The 22,693-nt window shown below is 40.9% G+C and overlaps 1 protein-coding gene across 1 annotated transcript; it reads left to right on the top strand.

Moving 5' to 3' along the window:
* Nucleotides 1-128: 128 nt before the first annotated feature.
* On the top strand, nucleotides 129-22,264 carry LOC133615540 (cytochrome P450 2K1-like). The gene is made up of 9 exons (XM_061974195.2): nucleotides 129-339; nucleotides 412-574; nucleotides 9,442-9,591; nucleotides 9,664-9,824; nucleotides 19,016-19,195; nucleotides 19,275-19,416; nucleotides 19,491-19,675; nucleotides 19,754-19,895; nucleotides 21,623-22,264. Exons 1-9 carry the CDS (start codon nucleotides 142-144, stop codon nucleotides 21,808-21,810), a joined length of 1,509 nt encoding a protein of 502 aa, XP_061830179.1. The 5' UTR covers nucleotides 129-141; the 3' UTR covers nucleotides 21,811-22,264.
* Nucleotides 22,265-22,693: the final 429 nt, after the last annotated feature.

The following is a 22,693-nucleotide window of genomic DNA, read 5'->3' as shown; positions in this document are numbered from 1 at the left end:
TGACATGCCTCTGTGGACATTGATGTGGTTGAGACTGTGTCAACACGCCCACTGGAGTGTGATTGGAGGAACAGATCTTCCTCAGCTTTTATAGAGAGCCACTGAGCGTGTGCAGCAAGTGTGTTTGTGCCCTGACACAGCATGTTTGAAAAGCTCCTGCAGGCTCCTGCTTTGGCCTCCTGGTTGGGGCTTCTTGCAGGCTTGCTGGCCGTCTATCTTTTGTACTCCAGTTGGACTTTCCAAGATAAACAGAAGCGTCCTCCTGGGCCCAGACGTCTTCCTTTGATTGGTAACCTGCATCAGTTGGATCTCGAGAGGGTTGATAAGTCTCTTTTTAAAGTGAGTCAATCTTATTTTTCATACTGATGTTTAAATGCACGTGTTGCATAGACCTAACCCTGATTTGTTTAGCTGTCTAAAAGGTACGGACCGGTATTTACCGTCTACTTGGGACTGAAAAAGGTGGTGGTCCTGGCTGGAAGCAATGCTGTCAGACAGGCTCTCATCAACCATGCTGAGGAGTTTGGGGAGAGAGAAATCAGCCCTTTATTCCACGATTTCTCCAAAGGACATGGTAAATATGTTTATCGTATCTAGGGGTCTTGAAGGTCACCAACTCAAAGCTACTAAGAACAGATCCATAACTAATCAAAATAAAATGTGGCGCTATTAGAATTGCTGGGTCTGCATGTTGCTAGTGGAAATTGTTTAAAACAGTCCGATAAAATTAATATTCAATGTTTTGTAAAAAGATTTGGGTAACACTTTAGTATGCGGAACATATTCACCATTAATTAGTTCCTTATTGATTGATTGATTGATTGATTGATTGAGACTTTTGTTAGTAGGTTGCACAGTGAAGTACATATTCCGTACAATTGACCACTAAATGGTAACACCCGAACACGTTTTTCAACTTGTTTAAAGGCCTACTGAAATGCGATTTTCTTATTTAAACGGGGATAGCAGGTCCATTCTATGTGTCATACTTGATCATTTCGCGATATTGCCATATTTTTGCTCAAAGGATTTAGTAGAGAACATCAACGATAAAGTTCGCAACTTTTGGTTGCTGATAAAAAAGCCTTGCCTGTACCGGAAGTAGCAGACGAGTAGCGTGACGTCACAGGTTGTGGAGCTCCTCACATCCGCACATTGTTTACAATCATGGCCACCAGCAGCGAGAGCGATTCGGACCGAGAAAGCGACGATTTCCCCATTAATTTGAGCGAGGATGAAAGATTCGTGGATGAGGAAAGTGAGAGTGAAGGACTAGAGGGCAGTGGGAGCGATTCAGGGAAAATGCTGTGAGAGGCGGGTGGGACCTGATATTCAGCTGGGAATGACTAAAACAGTAAATAAACACAAGACTAGCCACAACACAACCAGGCTTATATTTAATATGCCACAAATTAATCCCGCATAACAAACACCTCCCCCCTCCCGTCCATAAAACCCGCCAATACAACTCAAACACCTGCACAACACACTCAATTCCACAGCCCAAAGTACCGTTCACCTCCCCAAAGTTCATACAGCACATATATTTCCCCAAAGTTACGTACGTGACATGCACATAGCGGCACGCACGTACGAGCAAGCGATCAAATGTTTGGAAGCCGCAGCTGCATGCGTACTCACGGTACCGCGTCTGCGCATCCAACTCAAAGTCTTCCTGGTAAGAGTCTCTGTTGTCCCAGTTCTCCACAGGCCAATGGTAAAGCTTGACTGTCATCTTTCGGGAATGTAAACAATGAAACACCGGGTGTGTTTGTGTTGTTGCTGCTGCCGGCCGCAATACACCGCTTCCCACCTACAGCTTTCTTCTTTGCTGTCTCCATTGTTCATTGAACAAATTGCAAAAGATTCACCAACACAGATGTCCAGAATACTGTGGAATTTTGCGATGAAAACAGATGACTTAATAGCTGGCCACCATGCTGTCCCAAAATGTCCTCTACAATCCGTGACGTCACGCGCTGACGTCATCATACCGAGACGTTTTCAGCAGGATATTTCGCGTAAAATTTAAAATTGCACTTTAGTAAGCTAACCCGGCCGTATTGGCATGTGTTGCAATGTTAAGATTTCATCATTGATACATAAACTATCAGACTGCGTGGTCGGTCGTAGTGGGTTTCAGTAGGCCTTTAAGTCGGGGTCCACTTAAATTGATTCATGATACAAATATATACCATCAGATATATACTATCATCATAATACAGAAATCACACAAGATAATCATCAGGGTATATACATTGAATTATTTACATTATTTACAATCCGGGGTGTGGGATGTGGAGGGGGGGTTAGGTTTGGTTGTTATCATCAATTCAGTCATCAATAATTGAGAACATGCAAATTAGTAACATATTGGCTCTTAATTAGTCATTATTAAGTACTTATGAATGCCTTATTCTACATGGCCCTAACCCTTACCCTATAACCCAGTGGTGTCCAAAGTGCGGCCCGGGGGCCATTTGCGGACCGCACCTCAATTTTTATTGGCCCGCGACACATTCTATAGACCAGTGTTTTTCAACCACTGTACCGCAGCACACTAGTGTACCGTGAGATATTGTTTGGTGTGCCGTGGGAGATTATGTAATTTCACCTAATTGGGTTAGAAATATTTTTTGCAAACCAGTAATTATAATCCGTAAATGTGCCGTTGTTGAGTATCTGTACTGTCTAGAGCTCGGCAGAGTTACCGTGTAATACTCTTCCTTACCAGTAGGTGGCAGCAGGTAGCTAATATCTTTGTAGATGTCGGGAATGACGACAATGGTTTGCAGGTAAAAAGGTGTCTAATGCTTAAACCAAAAATAAACAAAAGGCGAGTGCCGCTAAGAAAAGGCATTGAAGCTTAGTGTGGGCTATGCAAAACTAAAACTGAACTGGCTGCAAAGTAAACAAAAACAGAATACTGGACGACCGCAAAGACTTACAGCGTGTGGAGCAGACGGCGTCCACAAAGTACATCCGTAAATGACATGATAATCAACAACAAAATAGGAGCGCAAGACAAGAACTAAAACACTACACACAGGAAAAGCCAAAAAAAACTCCAAAAAAGTCACAGCGTGATGTGAAAGGTCGTGACAGTACACCTACTTTCAAACAAGAGCTGTAGAGATGCATGCTTGGTTATGGTTGAAATTCATATCCAACAATTGCGAGAACGACTTTTTATTGTCAATATCGGCTGCTGGGTTTCATTTTTTTAATGTTTTCTGCTGGTGGTGTGCCTCGGGATTTCCATCCATCCATCCATCCATCCATCTTCTTCCGCTTATCCGAGGTCGGGTCGCGGGGGCAGCAGCTTAAGCAGGGAAGCCCAGACTTCCCTCTCCCCAGCCACTTCGTCCAGCTCCTCCCGGGGGATCCCGAGGCGTTCCCAGGCCAGCCGGGAGACATAGTCTTCCCAACGTGTCCTGGGTCTTCCCCGTGGCCTCCTACCGGTCGGACGTGCCCGAAACACCTCCTGAGGGAGGCGCTCGGGTGGCATCCTGACCAGATGCCCGAACCACCTCATCTGGCTCATCTCGATGTGGAGGAGCAGCGGCTTTACTTTGAGCTCCCCCCGGATGGCAGAGCTTCTCACCCTATCTCTAAGGGAGAGCCCCGCCACCCGGCGGAGGAAACTCATTTCGGCCGCTTGTACCCGTGATCTTGTCCTTTCGGTCATAACCCAAAGCTCATGACCATAGGTGAGGATGGGAACGTAGATCGACCAGTAAATCGAGAGCTTTGCCTTCCGGCTCAGCTCCTTCTTCACCACAACGGATCGATACAGCGTCCGCATTACTAAAGACGCCGCACCGATCCGCCTGTCGATCTCACGATCCACTCTTCCCTCACTCGTGAACAAGACTCCGAGGTACTTGGGGCAAGATCTCCTCCCCAACCCGGAGATGGCACTCCACCCTTTTCCGGGCGAGAACCATGGACTCGGACTTGGAGGTGCTGATTCCCATCCCAGTCGCTTCACACTCGGCTGCGAACCGATCCAGTGAGAGCTGAAGATCCTGGCCAGATGAAGCCATCAGGACCACATCATCTGCAAAAAGCAGAGACCTAATCCTGCAGCCACCAAACCAGATACCCTCAACGCCTTGACTGCGCCTAGAAATTCTGTCCATAAAGGTTATGAACAGAATCGGTGACAAAGGGCAGCCCTGGCGGAGTCCAACCCTCACTGGAAACGTGTCCGACTTTCTGCCGGCAATGCGGACCAAGCTCTGACACTGATTATACAGGGAGCGAACCGCCACAATAAGACAGTACGTTACCCCATACTCTCTGAGCACTCCCCACAGGACTTCCCGAGGGACACGGTCGAATGCCTTCTCCAAGTCCACAAAGCACATGTAGACTGGTTGAGCAAACTCCCATGCACCCTCAAGGACCCTGCCGAGAGTATAGAGCTGGTCCACAGTTCCACGACCAGGACGAAAACCACACTGTTCCTCCTGAATCCGAGGTTCGACTATCTGGCGTAGCCTCCTCTCCAGTACACCTGAATAGACCTTACCGGGAAGGCTGAGAAGTGTGATCCCACGATAGTTGGAACAGACCCTCCGGTTCCCCTTCTTAAAGAGAGGAACCACCACCCCGATCTGCCAACCTCTGGATTTTTTCAATGAAAAAAATGTGCCTCGGCTCAGAAAAGGTTGCAAAACACTGCTACAGACAAACTAAACAGGTCCCAAATGAGAACAAACGACTATGAAACATTCAACGGGACCAAATCCCTCAAAAATGGGACCTGAAAACCAAAATGTCCGGCAACCTGAGCGTCTTACTGTATGAGGTCTTTGATGATTTCCGTGTGTCCTGTCATGATGAAAAAGTGTACACATTTCTTGTGAGACATGATATGTTTTTGTGTGTACTAAAGCCCTCAAAAGCGTTTCAGTTGACGGTATAACAGCAATATTAGTAAATACAAGCTTATTTTAGAGCACAGTTAACATAAATACAAATAAAATCATTATTAGAATAATCATGAATGATTTTTTTGCTTATCTATAACTAGGGCTGGGCGATATGGCCTTTTTTTTAATATCTAGATATTTTTAGGCCATGTCACGATACACGATCTATATCTCGATATTTTGCCTTAGCCTTGAATGAACACTTGATGCATATAATCACAGCAGTATGATGATTCTATGTGTCTACATTAAAACATTCTTGTTCATACTGCATTAATATATGCTCATTGTAAACTTTCATGCAGAGAGGGAAATCACATCTAAGTCAATTGACCAAAACTGTATTTATTAAACAGTTATTAAGCAGTGGCACAAACATTCATGTCATTTCAAAACAAAGTGCAAGATTGTCAGAGACATTTTAAAACAAGCTATAAGTGCACTTTTGTGCATGATGTCACTAAGATGACATATCAAAACAACACTAAATTAAAGTGCACTTTTTGTACAGAACGCCACTGCAATAGTTTAAAACAAATAAAGTGCACTTTTGTGCATGATGTCACACAAGATATTTCAATAAGTGTCAAATATAAATGAGCTGCATAATGGGAAATCAAATAGTGTATGTCCTTCGCTATGTGGTAGGTTCCTGCGGATGTTGTCTCCTTCTGTTGTTCACTATTTTTTTCATACGGTGCTGAAGTGGAAATGGTTGCCTCGGCATTTTGTTGGTGTGGCACCGAACGGAGATGTTGACATGCGGAGTAAGCACTCTTCATTCTCTAGTGGGTGACTTTTCAAATGATGCTATGGCATAGACTGAATATTTTTTTTTTTTTTTTTTGGCCTTCACAACCCCCCACCCCCCTAAGGGTTTAACTTTTTATCACCTTTTTTGTAAGGGGCCTTGAAAGTTGGCAGATCCGCCTGTGAATCTCGGGGATTAATGAAGTACTTGTGTGTAATGTTCTATATTTTCAATGGAACATACAAAATGTTGGTGTTCTTTACTTGAGTCATATTGCCGTCATAGTGTAGTCTACACGTATCTCTTATGTTTGACTGCCATCTACTGGTCACACTTATCATTACACCAAATAAAATTGCCTCGAGGTCGAATTATTCCGCACCGGGTTATAAGGCGCACTGTCGAGTTTTGAGGGAAAAAAAGATTTTAAGTGCACCTTTAGTCCGGAAAATACGGTATGTTGTTTTGTCTCTTGTTTTCTTGTTCACATTTAAGATAGTGAACTGGCCCCAGTAAGTCCGCCGTGGCTCGTGAGTTTATAAAAGTGCAGTTATCGGTTTTAGATCATTTTATTTTTAAAAGGTTACTACCGTATTTTTCAGACTATAAGTCGCAGTTTTTTTCATAGTTTGGCCGGGCTCCAGTGCGACTTATATATGTTTTTGTTCCTTCTTTATTATGCATTTTCGGCAGGTTATTAAGCAGTGGCACAAACATTCATGTCATTTCAAAACAAAGTGCAAGATTGTCAGAGACATTTTAAAACAAGCTATGAGTGCACTTTTGTGCATGATGTCACTAAGATGACATACCAAAACAATGCTAAATTAAAGTGCACTTTTTGTACAGAACGCCACTGCAATAGTTTAAAACAAAGTGCACTTTTGTGCATGATGTCACACAAGATATTTCAATAAGTGTCAAATATAAATGAGCTGCATAATAGGAAATCAAATAGTGTATGTCCTTCGCTATGTGGTAGGTTCCTGCGGACGTTGTCTCCTTCTGTTGTTGACTATTTTTTTCATACGGTCTTGATGTGGAAATGGTTGATTGGGCATTTTGTTGGTGTGGCACTGAACGGAGATGTTGACATGCGGAGTAAGCACTCTTCATTCTCTAGCGGGTGACTTTTCAAATGATGCTATGGCATAGGCTGGTTTTTTTTTTTTTTTTGCCTTCAGTCACCCCCCTAAGGGTTTACCTGTTTCTCATCTTTTTTGTAAGGGGCCTTGGAAGTTGGCAGACCCGCCAGCGATCCTGTTGTGTCTCCCTGTAATGTTTGTCTGCTCTTGAATGGGCTTGTGCTGAAAATCTTCATTTCCCCTCGGGGATTAATAAAGTACTTTGTGTGTAATGTTCTATATTTTCAATGGAACATACAAAATGTTGGTGTTGTTTACTTGAGTCATATTGCCATCATAGTGTAGTCTACATGTATCTCTTATGTTTGACTGCCATCTACTGGTCACACTTATCATTACACCAAATAAAATTGCCTCGAGGTCGAATTATTCCGCACCGGGTTATAAGGCGCACTGTCGAGTTTTGAGGGAAAAAAATATTTTAAGTGCACCTTTATAGTGCGGAAAAAATGGTATGTTGTTTTGTCTCTTGTTTTCTTGTTCACATTTAAGATAGCGAGATGGCCCCAGTAAGTCCGCCGTGGCTTGTGAGTTTATAAAAGTGCAGTTATCGGTTTTAGATCATTTTATTTTTAAAAGGGTACTACCGTATTTTTCGGACTATAAGTCGCAGTTTTTTTTCATAGTTTGGCCAGGCTCCAGTGCAACTTATATATGTTTTTGTTCCTTCTTTATTATGCACTTTCGGCAGGTGCGACTTATACTCCGGTGCGACTTATACTCCGAAAAATACAATACTAACTGTCATAGTGTAGTCTACACGTATCTCTTATGTTTGACTGCCATCTACTGGTCACACTTATCATTACACCAAATAAAATTGCCTCGATGTCGAATTATTCCGCACCGGGTTATAAGGCGCACTGTCGAGTTTTGAGGGAAAAAAATATTTTAAGTGCACCTTATAGTGCGGAAAAAATGGTATGTTGTTTTGTCTGTTGTTTTCTTGTTCACATTTAAGATAGCGAGATGGCCCCAGTAAGTCCGCCGTGGCTCGTGAGTTTATAAAAGTGCAGTTATCGGTTTTAGATCATTTTATTTTTAAAAGGGTACTACCGTATTTTTCGGACTATAAGTCGCAGTTTTTTTCATAGTTTGGCCGGGCTCCAGTGCGACTTATATATGTTTTTGTTCCTTCTTTATTATGCATTTTCGGCAGGTGCGACTTATACTCCGGTGCGACTTATACTCCGAAAAATACGGTACTAACTGTCGTAGTGTAGTCTCCACGTATCTCTTATGTTTGACTGCCATCTACTGGTCACACTTATCATTACACCAAATAAAATTGCCTCGAGGTCGAATTATTCCGAACCGGGTTATAAGGCGCACTGTCGAGTTTTGAGGGGAAAAAAAGATTTTAAGTGCACCTTATAGTCCGGAAAATACGGTATGTTGTTTTGTCTCTTGTTTTCTTGTTCACATTTAAGATAGCGAGCCGGCCCCAGTAAGTCCGCCGTGGCTCGTGAGTTTATAAAAGTGCAGGTTTTAGATCATTTTATTTTTAAAAGGGTACTACCGTATTTTTCGGACTATAAGTCGCAGTTTTTTTCATAGTTTGGCCGGGCTCCAGTGCGACTTATATATGTTTTTGTTCCTTCTTTATTATGCATTTTCGGCAGGTGCGACTTATACTCCGGTGCGACTTTTACTCCGAAAAATACGGTACTAACTGTCATAGTGTAGTCTACACGTATCTCTTATGTTTGACTGCCATCTACTGGTCACACTTATCATTACACCAAATAAAATTGCCTCGAGGTCGAATTATTTCGCACCGGGTTATAAGGCGCACTGTCGAGTTTTGAGAGAAAAAAAGATTTTAAGTGCACCTTATAGTCCGGAAAATACGGTATGTTGTTTTGTCTGTTGTTTTCTTGTTCACATTTAAGATAGCGAACTGGCCCCAGTAAGTCCGCCGTGGCTCGTGAGTTTATAAAAGTGCAGTTATCGGTTTTAGATCATTTTATTTTTAAAAGGGTACTACCGTATTTTTCGGACTATAAGTCGCAGTTTTTTTCATAGTTTAGCCGGGCTCCAGTGCGACTTATATATGTTTTTGTTCCTTCTTTATTATGCATTTTCGGCAGGTGCGACTTATACTCCGGTGCGACTTATACTCCGAAAAATACGGTACTAACTGTCGGATGTGTTGTCACCGTCATCATTATTACAGTTTATCGTTACATCCCTACAATATAGTCTAGTTTCACGGTGAAAAATCCAAACACTGTGTATTCGTAGTTGTAGTTCTGATTGGATCCAACACAAAACATGGATAACCAACTGTTTTCATGATTTGTTTTTTTAAAGTAAAACAAACATTTATTTTTTTTAACCGTGCATATATCAGTTAATTCCAACATGAAGACGATGGATTACAGTTCAATTGTACAAGTCAGTGTGTAAATCAGTGCCAGTCTACCCGAATATGTTGCTAGGCCGATCACTCTTTGTGACTCTCGGCCCTACACCCAGAAAAGTACACTTGAGACAGAGAAATCCACAAGAAAGAAAACCTGATGTTAGGCAGAAACAGATAAATGAAATTAAAGTACATTAAAAACGAATTTTCTCCCGAAAAAACAAACTTGCCACTTGCTTACAGGCATAGTATTCTCCAATGGTGATGGCTGGAAGGAAATGAGGCGCTTTTCCTTAACGACTCTGAGAGATTTTGGGATGGGCAAGAGACTCAGTGAGGAGAAAATCACTGAGGAGTGTCACTACCTGATTGAAGAGTTTGAAAAACATGAAGGTAACTTTTTATTGACTTGAATTCACTTTTTTTTAGTTATGTTTTCTAAAGCACTCTTGTCTTTCCGCTCAGGCAAAGCCTTTGACAACACAACCATCATGACCTACGCAGCTTCAAATATCATTTCTGCCATCATATTCGGAAAGAGGTTTGACTTCAAAGATCCAGTCCTCCGAGATATGGTGGAAAATGACAAAGAAGTCATCCGTCTGTCTGCATCAGCTTCCATTGTGGTACCCCATCAACACATTGTGTACTTATAAGGCCTAAAAAGATGAGTCATTTGCATTGCATTTCCTTATATGGACACTTTATTCGTACAACTACATGTAGCAACAACAAGGTGTGGTACGTAAAAAATATATTTCTAATGGCTGTAAGAAAATACACACTAGAAAGATAGTTTTCCATACCAAGAAAACTGATAAAGCCACTTTAGGCGCTTAGCCAAAGTAAACAGTTGACCAGAGATGTCCGATAATATCGGCCGATAAATGCTTTAAAATGTAATATCGGAAATTATCGGTATCGGTTTCACAATTATCTGTATTGGTTTCAAAAAGTAAAATTTATGACGTTTTATAACGCCGCTGTGTACACGGACGTAGGGAGAAATACAGAGCGCCAATAAACCTTAAAGTCACTGCCTTTCAGTGCCGGCCCAGTCACATAATATCTACGGCTTTCACACACACAAGTGAATGCAAGGCATACTTGATCAACACCCATACAGGTCACACTGAGGGTGGCCGTATAAACAACTTTAACACTGTTACAAATATGCGCCACACTGTGAACCCACACCAAACAAGAATGACAAACACATTTCGGGAGAACATCCGCACCGTAACACAACATAAACACAACAGAACAAATACCCAGAACCCCTTGCAGCACTAACTCTTCCGGGACGCTACAATATACACCCCCGCTACCACCAAACCCCGCCACCCCCTCAACCCCGCCCCCCCATCTCCCGAATTCGGAGGTCTCAAGGTTGGCAAGTAAGCTCTAGTATACTCTGGACTGAAGCTGTGTGCCTTCATTGTTTTTGTAGCTGTTATTTTGAGGCATGTTTAAAAAAAATAATGCACTTTGTGAAAGTCAAAGTATAGTATTTTCCATAGTTGTAATGGGTATCAGGATTATCTCAGGGAGAGCATGTCCCAAATTCCAAGCTGTTTTGAGGCATGTTAAAAAAAAAAAAAGAACTTTGTGACTTCAATAATAAATATGGCAGTGCCATGTTGGCATTATTTTCCATAACTGGAGTTGAAGTTGTTCTCTTATTTTGGAAAACCTTGTTTTTGATTGATTGATTGAAACTTGTATTAGTAGATTGCACAGTACAGTACATATTCCGTACAATTGACCACTAAATGGCAACACCCGAATACGTTTTTCAACTTGTTTATGGTAAAGTTACATTGTTTAATGCATCCAGCGAGGCATCACAACAAAATTAGGCATAATAATGTGTTAATTCCACAACTGTATATATCGGTATCGGTTGATATCGGAATCGGTAATTAAGAATTGGACAATATCGGATATCGGCAAAAAAGCCATTATCGGACATCTCTAGGGTTGACTGTTACTGTTCCTAATGATACACAAATTCATTTCACCAATGAGGTATGAGGTGTGGTTTCGAATTGATACAAATGTGACCAGTAGTACAGTTTAGGAGAGACCCTAAAGACTCGCCACTCAGGTTAATGTTTGTGATAGCAAAGACAGAGAGAGGCTATTTTAGCATGGGTAAGAAAGTGACAGATTTTAATGAAATATTTCAGAAGCAAAAGCGTGAAAATGAACCAACTAGTGCCAAGAGTCGGACGGACACGTAACCAGGTGGCTACTATGACTATGACTATTAAAAGTTTGAAATGACTGCACACAAAAGGTTCAAATATATTGCACTTTAAAGGCCTACTGAAACCCACTACTACCGACCACGCAGTCTGATAGTTTATATATCAATGATGAAATCTTAACATTGCAACACATGCCAATACGGCCGGGTTAGCTTACTAAAGTGCAAATTTAAATTTCGCGCGGAATATCCTGCTGAAAACGTCTCGGTATGATGACGCCTGCGCGTGACGTCACGGATTGTAGAGGACATTTTGGAACAGCATGGTGGCCAGCTATTAAATCGTCTGTTTTCATAGCAAAAATTCCACAGTATTCTGGACATCTGTGTTAGTGAATCTTTTGCAATTTGTTCAATGAACAATGGAGACAGTAAAGAAAAAAGCTGTAGGTGGGAAGCGGTGTATTGCGGCAGGTGTTGTGCCGGATAACGCACCCCCGCCGTAGAATGCACCCCCTGACTGTTGTGCCGGATAACACAGCCGGTGTTTCATTGTTTACATTCCCGGAAGATGACAGTCAAGCTTTACCATTGGCCTGTGGAGAACTGGGACAACAGAGACTCTTACCAGGAGGACTTTGAGTTGGATACGCAGACGCGGTACCGTGAGTACGCATGCAGCTGCAGCTTCCAAACATTTGATCGCTTGCCCGTACGTGCGTGCCGCTATGTGCATGTCACGTACGTAACTTTGGGGACTTTGGGGAAATATATGTGCTGTATGAACTTTGGGGAGGTGAACTGCACTTTGGGCTGTGGGATTGAGTGTGTTGTGCAGGTGTTTGAGTTGTATTGGCGGGTTATATGGACGGGAGGGGGGAGGTGTTTGTTATGCGGGATTCATTTGTGGCATATTAAATATAAGCCTGGTTGTGTTGTGGCTAATAGAGTATATATATGTCTTGTGTTTATTTACTGATTGTCATTCCCAGCTGAATATCAGGTCTCACCCACCTCTCACAGCATCTTCCCTATCTGAATCGCTCCCACTGCCCTCTAGTCCTTCACTCTCACTTTCCTCATCCACGAATCTTTCATCCTCGCTCAAATTAATGGGGAAATCGTCGCTTTCTCGGTCCGAATCGCTCTCGCTGCTGGTGGCCATGATTGTAAACAATGTGCAGATGTGAGGAGCTCCACAACCTGTGACGTCACGCGCATATCGTCTGCTACTTCCGGTACAGGCAAGGCTTTTTTATCAGCGACCAAAAGTTACGAACTTTATCGTCGATGTTCTCTACTAAATCCTTTCAGCAAAAATATGGCAATATCGCGAAATGATCAAGTATGACACATAGAATGGACCTGCTATCCCCTTTTAAATAGGAAAATCGCATTTCAGTAGGCCTTTAACATCCCAAAAACACTACATCCTTAAAGGTTCAAAGGCACTGCACACTTAAAAAACAACATTGTGTCCAAGACACCATGGAAATCTTAATAGTATGGAAGTTTTATCCTAGCAAAATTATTTGCAAACGTGTATCTCAATCTGTGCGCATGTAATCCAATTCACGTGTGTCAGTACCAACGTGTGTGTCTGTATTCACTGCAAAAACTGAAATCTAAGTAAGATTAAATATCTCAAATAAGGGTGATATTTGCTTATTTTCTGTCTGATAAGATAAATCTTCTCACTAAGCAGATTTTATGTTAGAGTGTTTTACTTGTTTTAATGGTTTTGGTCCTAAATGATCTCAGTAAGATATTACAGCTTGTTGCTGAGATTTGATGACCTATATTGAGTAAAACATGCTTGAAACTAGAATATCAACTGTTGCAAAGCTGTGTCATCAACACTCACAAGTATAAAACTACTTTTTTAAGTAGTTTCTTACTTCAAGCATGAAAAAAGAAATCATGATGCCGAGCGCATATCATTATGTCAAGATAATGGCACTAGCATGTACTTAATTTAAGAATATTTTTTAACATATTGAGCAAAAAGGTCCCTCTTTTTTTCTACCAAGAAAAGTGCACTTGTTATTAGTGAGAATATACTTATTTTAAGGTATTTTGGGGTTCATTGAGGTTAGCTAATTTTACTTGTTTTGGAAAGTCTTGACAAGCCGAATTTTCTTGTTCTATTGGCAGATCATTTTGCTTAGTTCAAATAAAATACCCCTAATTTTTGTATTTTTTTCCCCTTGTTTTTGAACACTGACTTTTTGCAGTGTGGTTGTTTGCTCTTGGATGGGATTGTGCTAAAAATCTTAATTTCCCCTCTGGGATTATTAAAGTATTACCATACTTGCCAACCCTCCCGAATTTTCCGGGAGACTCCCGAGATTCAGCGCCTCTCCCGAAAACCTCCCGGGACAAATTCTCCCGAAAATTTCCCGATTTTAAGCCGGAGCTGGAGGCCACGCCCCCTCCAGCTCCATGCGGACCTGAGTGAGGACAGCCTTTTTTCATGACAGGAGGACAACAGGGTGACAAGAACTAAATCATCCAGACTAGAGATAAATTGTATTATTATGTTTATTTTACCTAAAAATAAATATATTTATTAATTAAAAAAAAAAAAAAAAAAAACTAAATACAATTTTATTATATTTTGCTAAAAACATCAAAATTAATTGTATTTTTATTTGTATTTTTTCGTGACTCCTTATTACATCCAGCCATAGAATTATACATTAAAATAAACATATTTGAAATAATTGATTTTAAATTATCATAATAATTCATTTAAAATGACCATATTTAATTATTAAAATAATTGCTTGTTTATCAACAACTTTAGCATTTTATTCATTACATTTTGAAACTCTCAGAAGCCAAGTTATGTTATATTCCTTAATATTTATTTATGCAAGTTACATATATATATATATATATATATATATGTGTATATATATATATATATATATATATATATATATATATTTAGGGCTTCACGGTGGCAGAGGGGTTAGTGCATCTGCCTCACAATACGAAGGTCCTGAGTAGTCTTGGGTTCAATCCCGGGCTCGGGATCTTTCTGTGTGGAGTTTGCATGTTCTCCCCGTGACTGCGTGGGTTCCCTCCGGGTACTCCGGCTTCCTCCCACCTCCAAAGACATGCACCTGGGGATAAGTTGATTGGCAACACTAAATTGGCCCTAGTGTGTGGATGTGAGTGTGAATGTTGTCTGTCTATCTGTGTTGGCCCTGCGATGAGGTGGCGACTTGTCCAGGGTGTACCCCGCCTTCCGCACGATTGTAGCTGAGATAGGCTCCAGCGCCCCCCGCGACCCCAAAAGGGAATAAGCGGTAGAAAATGGATGGATGGATGGATATATATATAATGGGTGAATGTGGAAATACCACGCCCCCCAACCCCCACCTCCCGAAATTGGAGGTCTCAAGGTTGGCAAGTATGCTTTACTGTGTATATACAGTAATTGAACTGTGTTTATGTTGTGTATAATGTGTATTTATAATATGTTGTACAAAAGACATTTCATAATTTTCGGAAGTTCATCTTGTACTTGACATTGTTTATAGGGTTAGGTGCATTAAGTGTTCAACTTCAGCCTAAACCATTTCGGTCTGCATTATTTTAATTTTCAATCTATGAATGTACAACTGTTTGTTTATTTTGTTGACCATTGACCGAAGAATAATAAACTTAAAAAAAAAAAAAAAAGTAAGAAATTATTAATTATTAAGTAGTTTTATGCTTGTGAGTGTTGATGACACAGCTTTGCAACAGTTGATATTCTAGTTTCAAACATGTTTTACTCAATATAGGTCATAAAATCTCAGCAACAAGCTGTAATATCTTACTGAGATCATTTAGGACCAAAACACTTAAAACAAGTAAAACACTCTAACATAAAATCTGCTTAGTGGGAAGAATTATCTTATCAGACAGAAAATAATAAATATCACCCTTATTTGAGATATTTAATCTTACTTAGATTTCAGTTTTTGCAGTGTACCCACAGTCTTATACTATGAAGCCACGCTGTTGTAACGTGTGGCTTGGCATTGTCTTGCTGAAATAAGCAGGGGCGTCCATGATAACGTTGCTTGGATGGCAACATATGTTGCTCCAGTGTGGCTGCCCTGCTGCCTTGTGTCACCAGTTAAGCCTACAAAACAAATGTCACTGCATTATTAAAACGGACCCAATTAATATTCATATGCCCAGTTTCATACCTTTTTTGCGCTACAATTGCGGATTAATTGCAGCCGGCAACTTGGGACAGTAACGTGCTGTTTATCTACAACATGACAAAACAAGTATATGTTTAATAAACTACACACATCTAAAATGCATTGAGCTGTCGGTAATATAAACTCACATTAAACAGTTGTAAAGACCCAGATAATATTTAACTCTTTTATTCCTATACCAACAGCGCTGGCAATAGGAGCATTAACGAGAGAATGTTGTACAAGAACAAACGTGGGCTTGTCAAGTACTGCGAGATCCTATGGTGTTACCATTTAGTGGTCAATTGTACGGAATATGTACTGTACTGTACAATCTACTAATAAAAGTTTCAATGACAGGGGATGCAAAACAATAACAGTGCAATACTTTTTCACAACATGGTCACTACTGCCTAGTTTTCTCTTGTTATATTCTTATTTTCACTGTTATTTTTATTCTCATTGTTGCTTTTTATTTTTATGTTTATTCTTATTGTAATATTTTTCTATTTTGTTTCCATTTATACCCCCATTATATACTTTTTTTTTTTTTTTTAATTCGATCTCAATTCTGTACACTGCTGCTGGAATTTTATTTTTCCTGAGGGAACTCTCCTGAAGGAATCAATAAAGTAAATGATAAATGATAAATGGGTTATACTTGTATAGCGCTTTTCTACCTTCAAGGTACTCAAAGCGCTTTGACAGTATTTCCACATTCATCCATTCACACACACATTCACACACTGATGGCGGGAGCTGCCATGCAAGGCGCTAACCAGCAGCCATCAGGAGCAAGGGTGAAGTGTCTTGCCCAAGGACACAACGGACGTGACTAGGATGGTAGAAGGTGGGGATTGAACCCCAGTAACCAGCAACACTCCGATTGCTGGCACGGCCACTCTACCAACTTCGCCACGCCGTCCCTATCTATCTATCTATCTATCTATCCATCTATCTATCTATCTATCTATCTATCTATCTATCTATCTATCTATCTATCTATCTATCTATCTATCTATCTATCTATCTATCTATCTATCTATCTATCTATCTATCTATCTATCTATCTATCTATCTATCTATCTATCTATCTATCTATCAGTGACGTGCGGTGAGGTTTGATTGGCAGCAGTTAACGGGTTATGTTTAAAAGCTCATACCAGCATTCTTCCCTGCTTGGCACTCAGCATCAAGGGTTGAAATTGGGGGTTAAATCACCAAAAATGATTCCCGGGCGTGGCGCCGCTGCTGCCCACTGCTCCACTCACCTCCCAGGGGGTGATGAAGGGGATGGGTCAAATGCAAAGGACAAATTTCACCACACCTAGTGTGTGTGTGTGACAATCATTGGTACTTTAACTTAACTTTAACTTTACACATACAAAGTGTAGCACACGAAAAAGCACATTTAATAAAAAAAACGTTATTATGGTCTTACCTTTACTTATAAATGAAGTCCATGCGCTGCTCCTTCTGAACAAAAGCATCGATAACTTGTTTATAGAAGTCTTCCTTATCTTTCTTCAGTTTTAAAAATCTCTGTCTCGATGGAGACCTTCCTTTAAGTATTACCTCCTGCTTTGATTGAAAGTCCAGTTTAGAAAACTGTTTTATTTTAGATATGTAATCCTCCATGTTAAAAGTCCAGGCGAGAGGAAAAAATAAACAATTCCTAACTGTTGCTGCTTGTTGTCACTTATTCTGCAGCCGCAAAAATGATCGCTGGGATCACTAGCGTCCTCTACCACCATGAGGCGGGATTACTGCGAGCCTCAGCCAGTGCGTCTTCGCAGCCGTTTTATGATTGCTCAGCACAAGAAATACGTTACACACATACAGTTGTTGACAAAATACACTGTACATTATATACTTCAGCTAACTAAACTATGGAAATGTATAATATAGTTCATATAGCAATACAATCTCACTGCACAGCAGGCCAGCAGTTAGCCGAGTCCGGAATCCATGTTGAGGCACTGAGTGACGTGCCTCAACTGGCTGCTGTTCACCGCACCGTCTCTTCTCAGTATTTGAACGGCAAATGTGAAAATTCAGCGATTTTGAATTAAAATAATCTAAAACTGGTGAAGTTAAATAAAAAATAACTTTATAGTATAATCACTGGATACATATAACAATTTGTTTTTTTCCATGATGGCACGGGAGGCCACGCCTCACCTGCCTCCCCTGACTGCACGTCACTGCTATCTAGTCAGAGGCAGAGGCAAAGTTACCGCAGGTTGACGCACACAAAACAGCAAGTGCACCCAAAATAAGAGCGCGAAACAGGAACTAAAACACATAGGAACAAACTCAAAACAGTCACCTGACAATAACGCCAGCTTTTTTTACAGAAAAAATATATTTTTATGTCAAATAATTTGATAACTTTTGCTTAAGTCAATTGAATATTTTGTGATTTAAATTTTTTTTATTTTGGACAAAAATTATTAATTGTACTAGATACGTTTTCATCAACTAGTACAGGGGTCGGCAACCCAAAATGTTGAAAGAGCCATATTGGACCAAAAATACTAAAACAAATCTGTCTGGAGCCGCAAAAAATTAAAAGCCATATTACATACAGATAGTGTGTCATGAGATATAAATTGAATTAAGAGGACTTAAAGGAAACTAAATGACCTCAAATATAGCTACAAATGAGGCATAATGATGCAATATGTACATATAGCTAGCCTAAATAGCATGTTAGCATCGATTAGCTTGCAGTGACCAAATATGTCCGATTAGCACGCCACACAAGTCAATAACATCAACAAAACTCACCTTTGTGCATTCATGCACAACCTTAAAAGTTTGGTGGACAAAATGAGACAGAAAAAGAAGTGGCATAAAACACGTCCTAGAACGTCGGACAAAGTTATACATGTAAACAAACTAAGGTGAGTTCAAGGACCGCCAAAATTAGTAGGACAAAACGGCACTCGCCAAATACTCGAATCAGTGAAGCTGACAGTGTGCTTTATAACAATTAGGGAGGTTTGTGTCATGTTTGTCCTCCTACAGAAACCATATTAAAACAAAATTATTTTTTTTTTCCTCTCATCTTTTTCCATTTTTCATACATCTTTTAAAAAGCTCCAGAGAGCCACTAGGGCGGCGCTAAAGAGCCGCATGCGCGGGTTGCCGACCCCTGAACTAGTACAAACAAGTGTATTTTTTTTTTAATGTATTTTTTTCAATATATTTTTTACATTTTTAATTATTGTTATTTTTTATTTACACCATTTAGGTGTTACAAAAAGCAACACTTTTTTTTGGAACCCTCTGTATCCTGTGGATATTTACAGTTTATATTAACTTATTCAGCATTATTGTTATTCAAAAGTGATATTTGTATTGCTCACCAAAGGGGAATAATGTCTATTTTGTTCCATTACAGATGTACGATGCGTTTCCAATGCTGGGTCCTTGGATTAAAAACTGGAGGGATTTAATGAAGAATCTGGAGGATAACACCCAGCATATGATGCACTTAATAAACAAACTAAGGGAGACTTTCAATCCTGACATATGTCGGTGCTTTGTCGATGCTTTCTGCACACGTAAACTGAGTCTGCAGGTAGGACGTCAATGTCTTTACATTTTTACATTTCCTTAATGCAACCATGCGCATAAAAAAATTTGTTGTCTATTGTTAGAAGTCTGACGCTCAGAGGGTGCACTACCATGATGACAACCTGGTCACCAGCGTGATGGATTTGTTTGGGGCTGGAACCGACACAACATCAAACACTCTTCGCTGGAGTCTACTTTTAATGGCTAAGTACCCTCAAATACAAGGTGCAAATCATAATAATATTGCATGAGAGAGTAGTGGTGGAGTGGCATTACTATCAGTGGTCTATTTCCTGCAGATCGGGTCCAGGAGGAGCTTAGTGGGGTGGTGGGAGACCGTCAGATCACAATGGAGGACAGGAGGAACCTGCCTTACATCGATGCTGTCATCCACGAGACGCAGAGGATCGCCAACATTGTCCCCATATCCATCACTCACACCACCAGCAGAGATGTCACCTTCCAGGGATACTTCATTGAAAAGGTCCGCTGCTGCTCCTGAATAAAGGATCCGTATCAAGTCAAAAGATAATTCATGTTTTTTGTCTCTTGGTGCACCAAGGGGACCACTGTGCTCCCTCTGCTGACATCTGTCCTCTATGATGAGAGTGAGTGGGAGACACCAAACACCTTCAACCCTTCCCACTTCCTGGACGAGGAGGGTAAATTCATCAGGAGGGATGCTTTCTTGCCCTTCTCTGCAGGTACAACCTCTCTTTCTTTCTTTTGGTTATTTGCTTTTTAGATTCGTCGTCAGTAATGCGAACGCTGTATCGATCCGTTGTGGTAAAGAAGGAGCTGAGCCGGAAGGCAAAGCTCTCAATTTGCCGGTCGATCTCCGTTCCCATCCTCACTTATGGTCATGAGCTTTGGGTTATGACCGAAAGGACAAGATCGTGGGTACAAGCGGACAAAATGATTTCCTTCCGTCGGGTGGCGGGGCTCTCCCTTAGAGATAGGGTGAGAAGCTCTGTCATCCGGTAGGAGCTCAGAGTAAAGCCGCTGCTCCTCCACATGGAGAGGAGCCAGATGAGGTGGTTGGGGCATCTGGTCAGGATGCCACCCGACTGCCTCCCTCGGGAGGTGTATAGGGCATGTCCGACCGGTAGGAGGCCACGGGGAAACCCAGGACACGTTGGGAAGACACTGTGTCCTGGGTTTCCCCGTGGCCTCCTACCGGTCGGACATGCCCTATACACCTCCCGAGGGAGGCAGTCGGGTGGCATCCTGACCAGATGCCCCAACCACCTCATCTGATGACATCTATTAAACAGGAATTAAACAGAGACAGAATTAAATTTGGCTCAATTGAGGAGAAACTGTTATGAACTGGTCAAGGGGGGTGACCCCGGGATGCAGAGACGGGAGGCAAGTTTGAAATACAAAAAGGATTTCATTTAATAAGTCAAAAAGTGTAACAAAAGGCGATGGGGCAGAAGTGCACACCATGAAGACTAACAAAACAGGTTCCTCAGTGGTTGGCAGGGGGGAAAGCCAGGGCGCACCAAGCACCGCATAAAGTCTTTGCTGCCTCAAGGAGGCTAGGGAACAAACACAAAGAAGTTAGAAATAACAGGACAGGAGAAAGCAACGTACCATGAGGCAAAGTAGGCGCATGCACGTGCGGAGTTCGGGAAACAATGACCAGCAAGGTCAAGCTGTAGGTGACGAGCCTAAATACTGGCGAGCTCATTGCGAGCAGGTGTGTCACCGGGTCCGCCCCTCGCCGTGGACGAATCACTAAAACACAGGTGCAGACAAAAAAGAAGGCAGGAACACAGTAAAACACAACAGAAACGTCTGGGCTGTACTCTTGTAGTCTCCACCACGCTCTGACGAAAGATTGTACGCCTCCTCTTTTATTTGGACTTTCCCTGATTACATGGCAACAGCTGTTTCGAAGGGAGGGGGGGTCATAAACAGACATCGCCTTTGATTAAAAACAGTTCAAAGAAAAGGTCGTAAACAGCCCTTGCCCTCGGTCACAGAACAGCTCAAAGAAAAGGTGCCTGGAGGGGAGTCGGCCCTGCTTCCTCTCTGCTTTGTAGATCTCGGGTCAAGACAAAATCTTCCTGTAGAGTACAATACATAAAAGAAACCGACGCCTTCATGTCGCTTCCCATCGTACACAGTGGAGTTTTACAAGCCTTTTGCTTGGTAAGATCAAAGACATCTTTTGTCCTCCCGCAGGGCGAGCTGAACTCAAAGTAACACAACGTTTTGTGATAACTTAGATACAATTATTCTGACACAATGTCTCCCGGCTGGCCTGGGAACGCCTCGGGATCCCCCGGGAGGAACTGGATGAAGTGGCTGGGGAGAGGGAAGTCTAGGCTTCCCTGCTTAGGCTGCTGGCCCCGAGACCCGACCTCGGATAAGCGGAAGAAAAGGAATGGGCGGCTTTTTGGATTCACAGAAATTCTCTTTGCAGGCCGCAGGGCTTGTCTTGGGGAAGGTCTGGCCCGGATGGAGCTCTTCCTCTTCTTCACCTACCTCCTCCAGCACTTTCGATTCACCCCTGCACCCGGGATGTCGGCGGACCAGCTGGATTTGACGCCAGCGTTGGGCTTTACACTCAGTCCTCTACCACACCAGTTGTGTGCTGTCAGTCGCCACTGAGGAGGAGTTTAGATAAAAGTAAAAGGAGTGTCTAATACCTTTGCACTCAATCTGTCATCTTAGGATCAATGATTGACATTATTCATATTAAAATTGAGTTTTCCTGAGCTAAAATATCAAAGGACTGCAAATATTGACCAAACTGTAACATATGAATGACTTTCATATAATCAACATACAGTTCTTACAACTACTCTTTTGTTATTAGAGAATGTATTTGTAATTGTGTCAAAGCAGTCTTAAACGATACATTTTATTTTGTCATTTGTGGCTTATATCATGAACAGATAAACTAATGCAAACTTGGATTGTCCTGATAATGTCACTTTCTCCTTTTAATACGATGTACCCGTTGTTAAAGTCAAACAAAAAATGACAAAATCAAATAATAACATCAGACGTTCCAAGACAAAATTGTATGCGTTTTTATTTTGTACATTGAAGTAAGGCTGTATATCAAACAATAATAAACAATATGCAATATGAAAATAAACGAGGAGGAATAACAATGATTCACATTATATATATATATATATATATATATATATATATATATATATATACACACACACACACAGTATATATATATATATATATATATATATATATATATATATATATATACACACACACACAGTATATATATATATATATAAGAAATAATTCACTTTCAGTGAATTCTAGCTATAAATATATTTTTATTTTATATATATATATATATATATATATATATATTTATATATAATATATATATATATATATATATATATTTAAATATATATTTAAATAAAAGAAATACTTGAATTTCAGTGTTCATTTATTTACACATATACTTGTTGAGTTAAGGGTTGAATTGTCCATCCTTGTTCTATTCTCTGTCACT

This window comes from Nerophis lumbriciformis, linkage group LG22 (assembly GCF_033978685.3).
Source record: "Nerophis lumbriciformis linkage group LG22, RoL_Nlum_v2.1, whole genome shotgun sequence".
NCBI classification, from domain to species: Eukaryota; Metazoa; Chordata; class Actinopteri; order Syngnathiformes; family Syngnathidae; genus Nerophis; species Nerophis lumbriciformis.
Note: the sequence above shows the minus strand (reverse complement) of the source record. Positions and strands in the feature narration are given on the sequence as shown.

Excerpts from the sequence above, each read along its gene's own strand:
- LOC133615540 (XM_061974195.2), top strand. The coding sequence starts at position 142 with ATGTTTGAAAAGCTCCTGCAGGCTCCTGCTTTGGCCTCCTGGTTGGGG. Across the intron at positions 9,592-9,663 it reads AGAGTTTGAAAAACATGAAG|GCAAAGCCTTTGACAACACA; the intron begins GTAACTTTTTAT and ends CTTTCCGCTCAG. Across the intron at positions 9,825-19,015 it reads CTGCATCAGCTTCCATTGTG|ATGTACGATGCGTTTCCAAT; the intron begins GTACCCCATCAA and ends GTTCCATTACAG.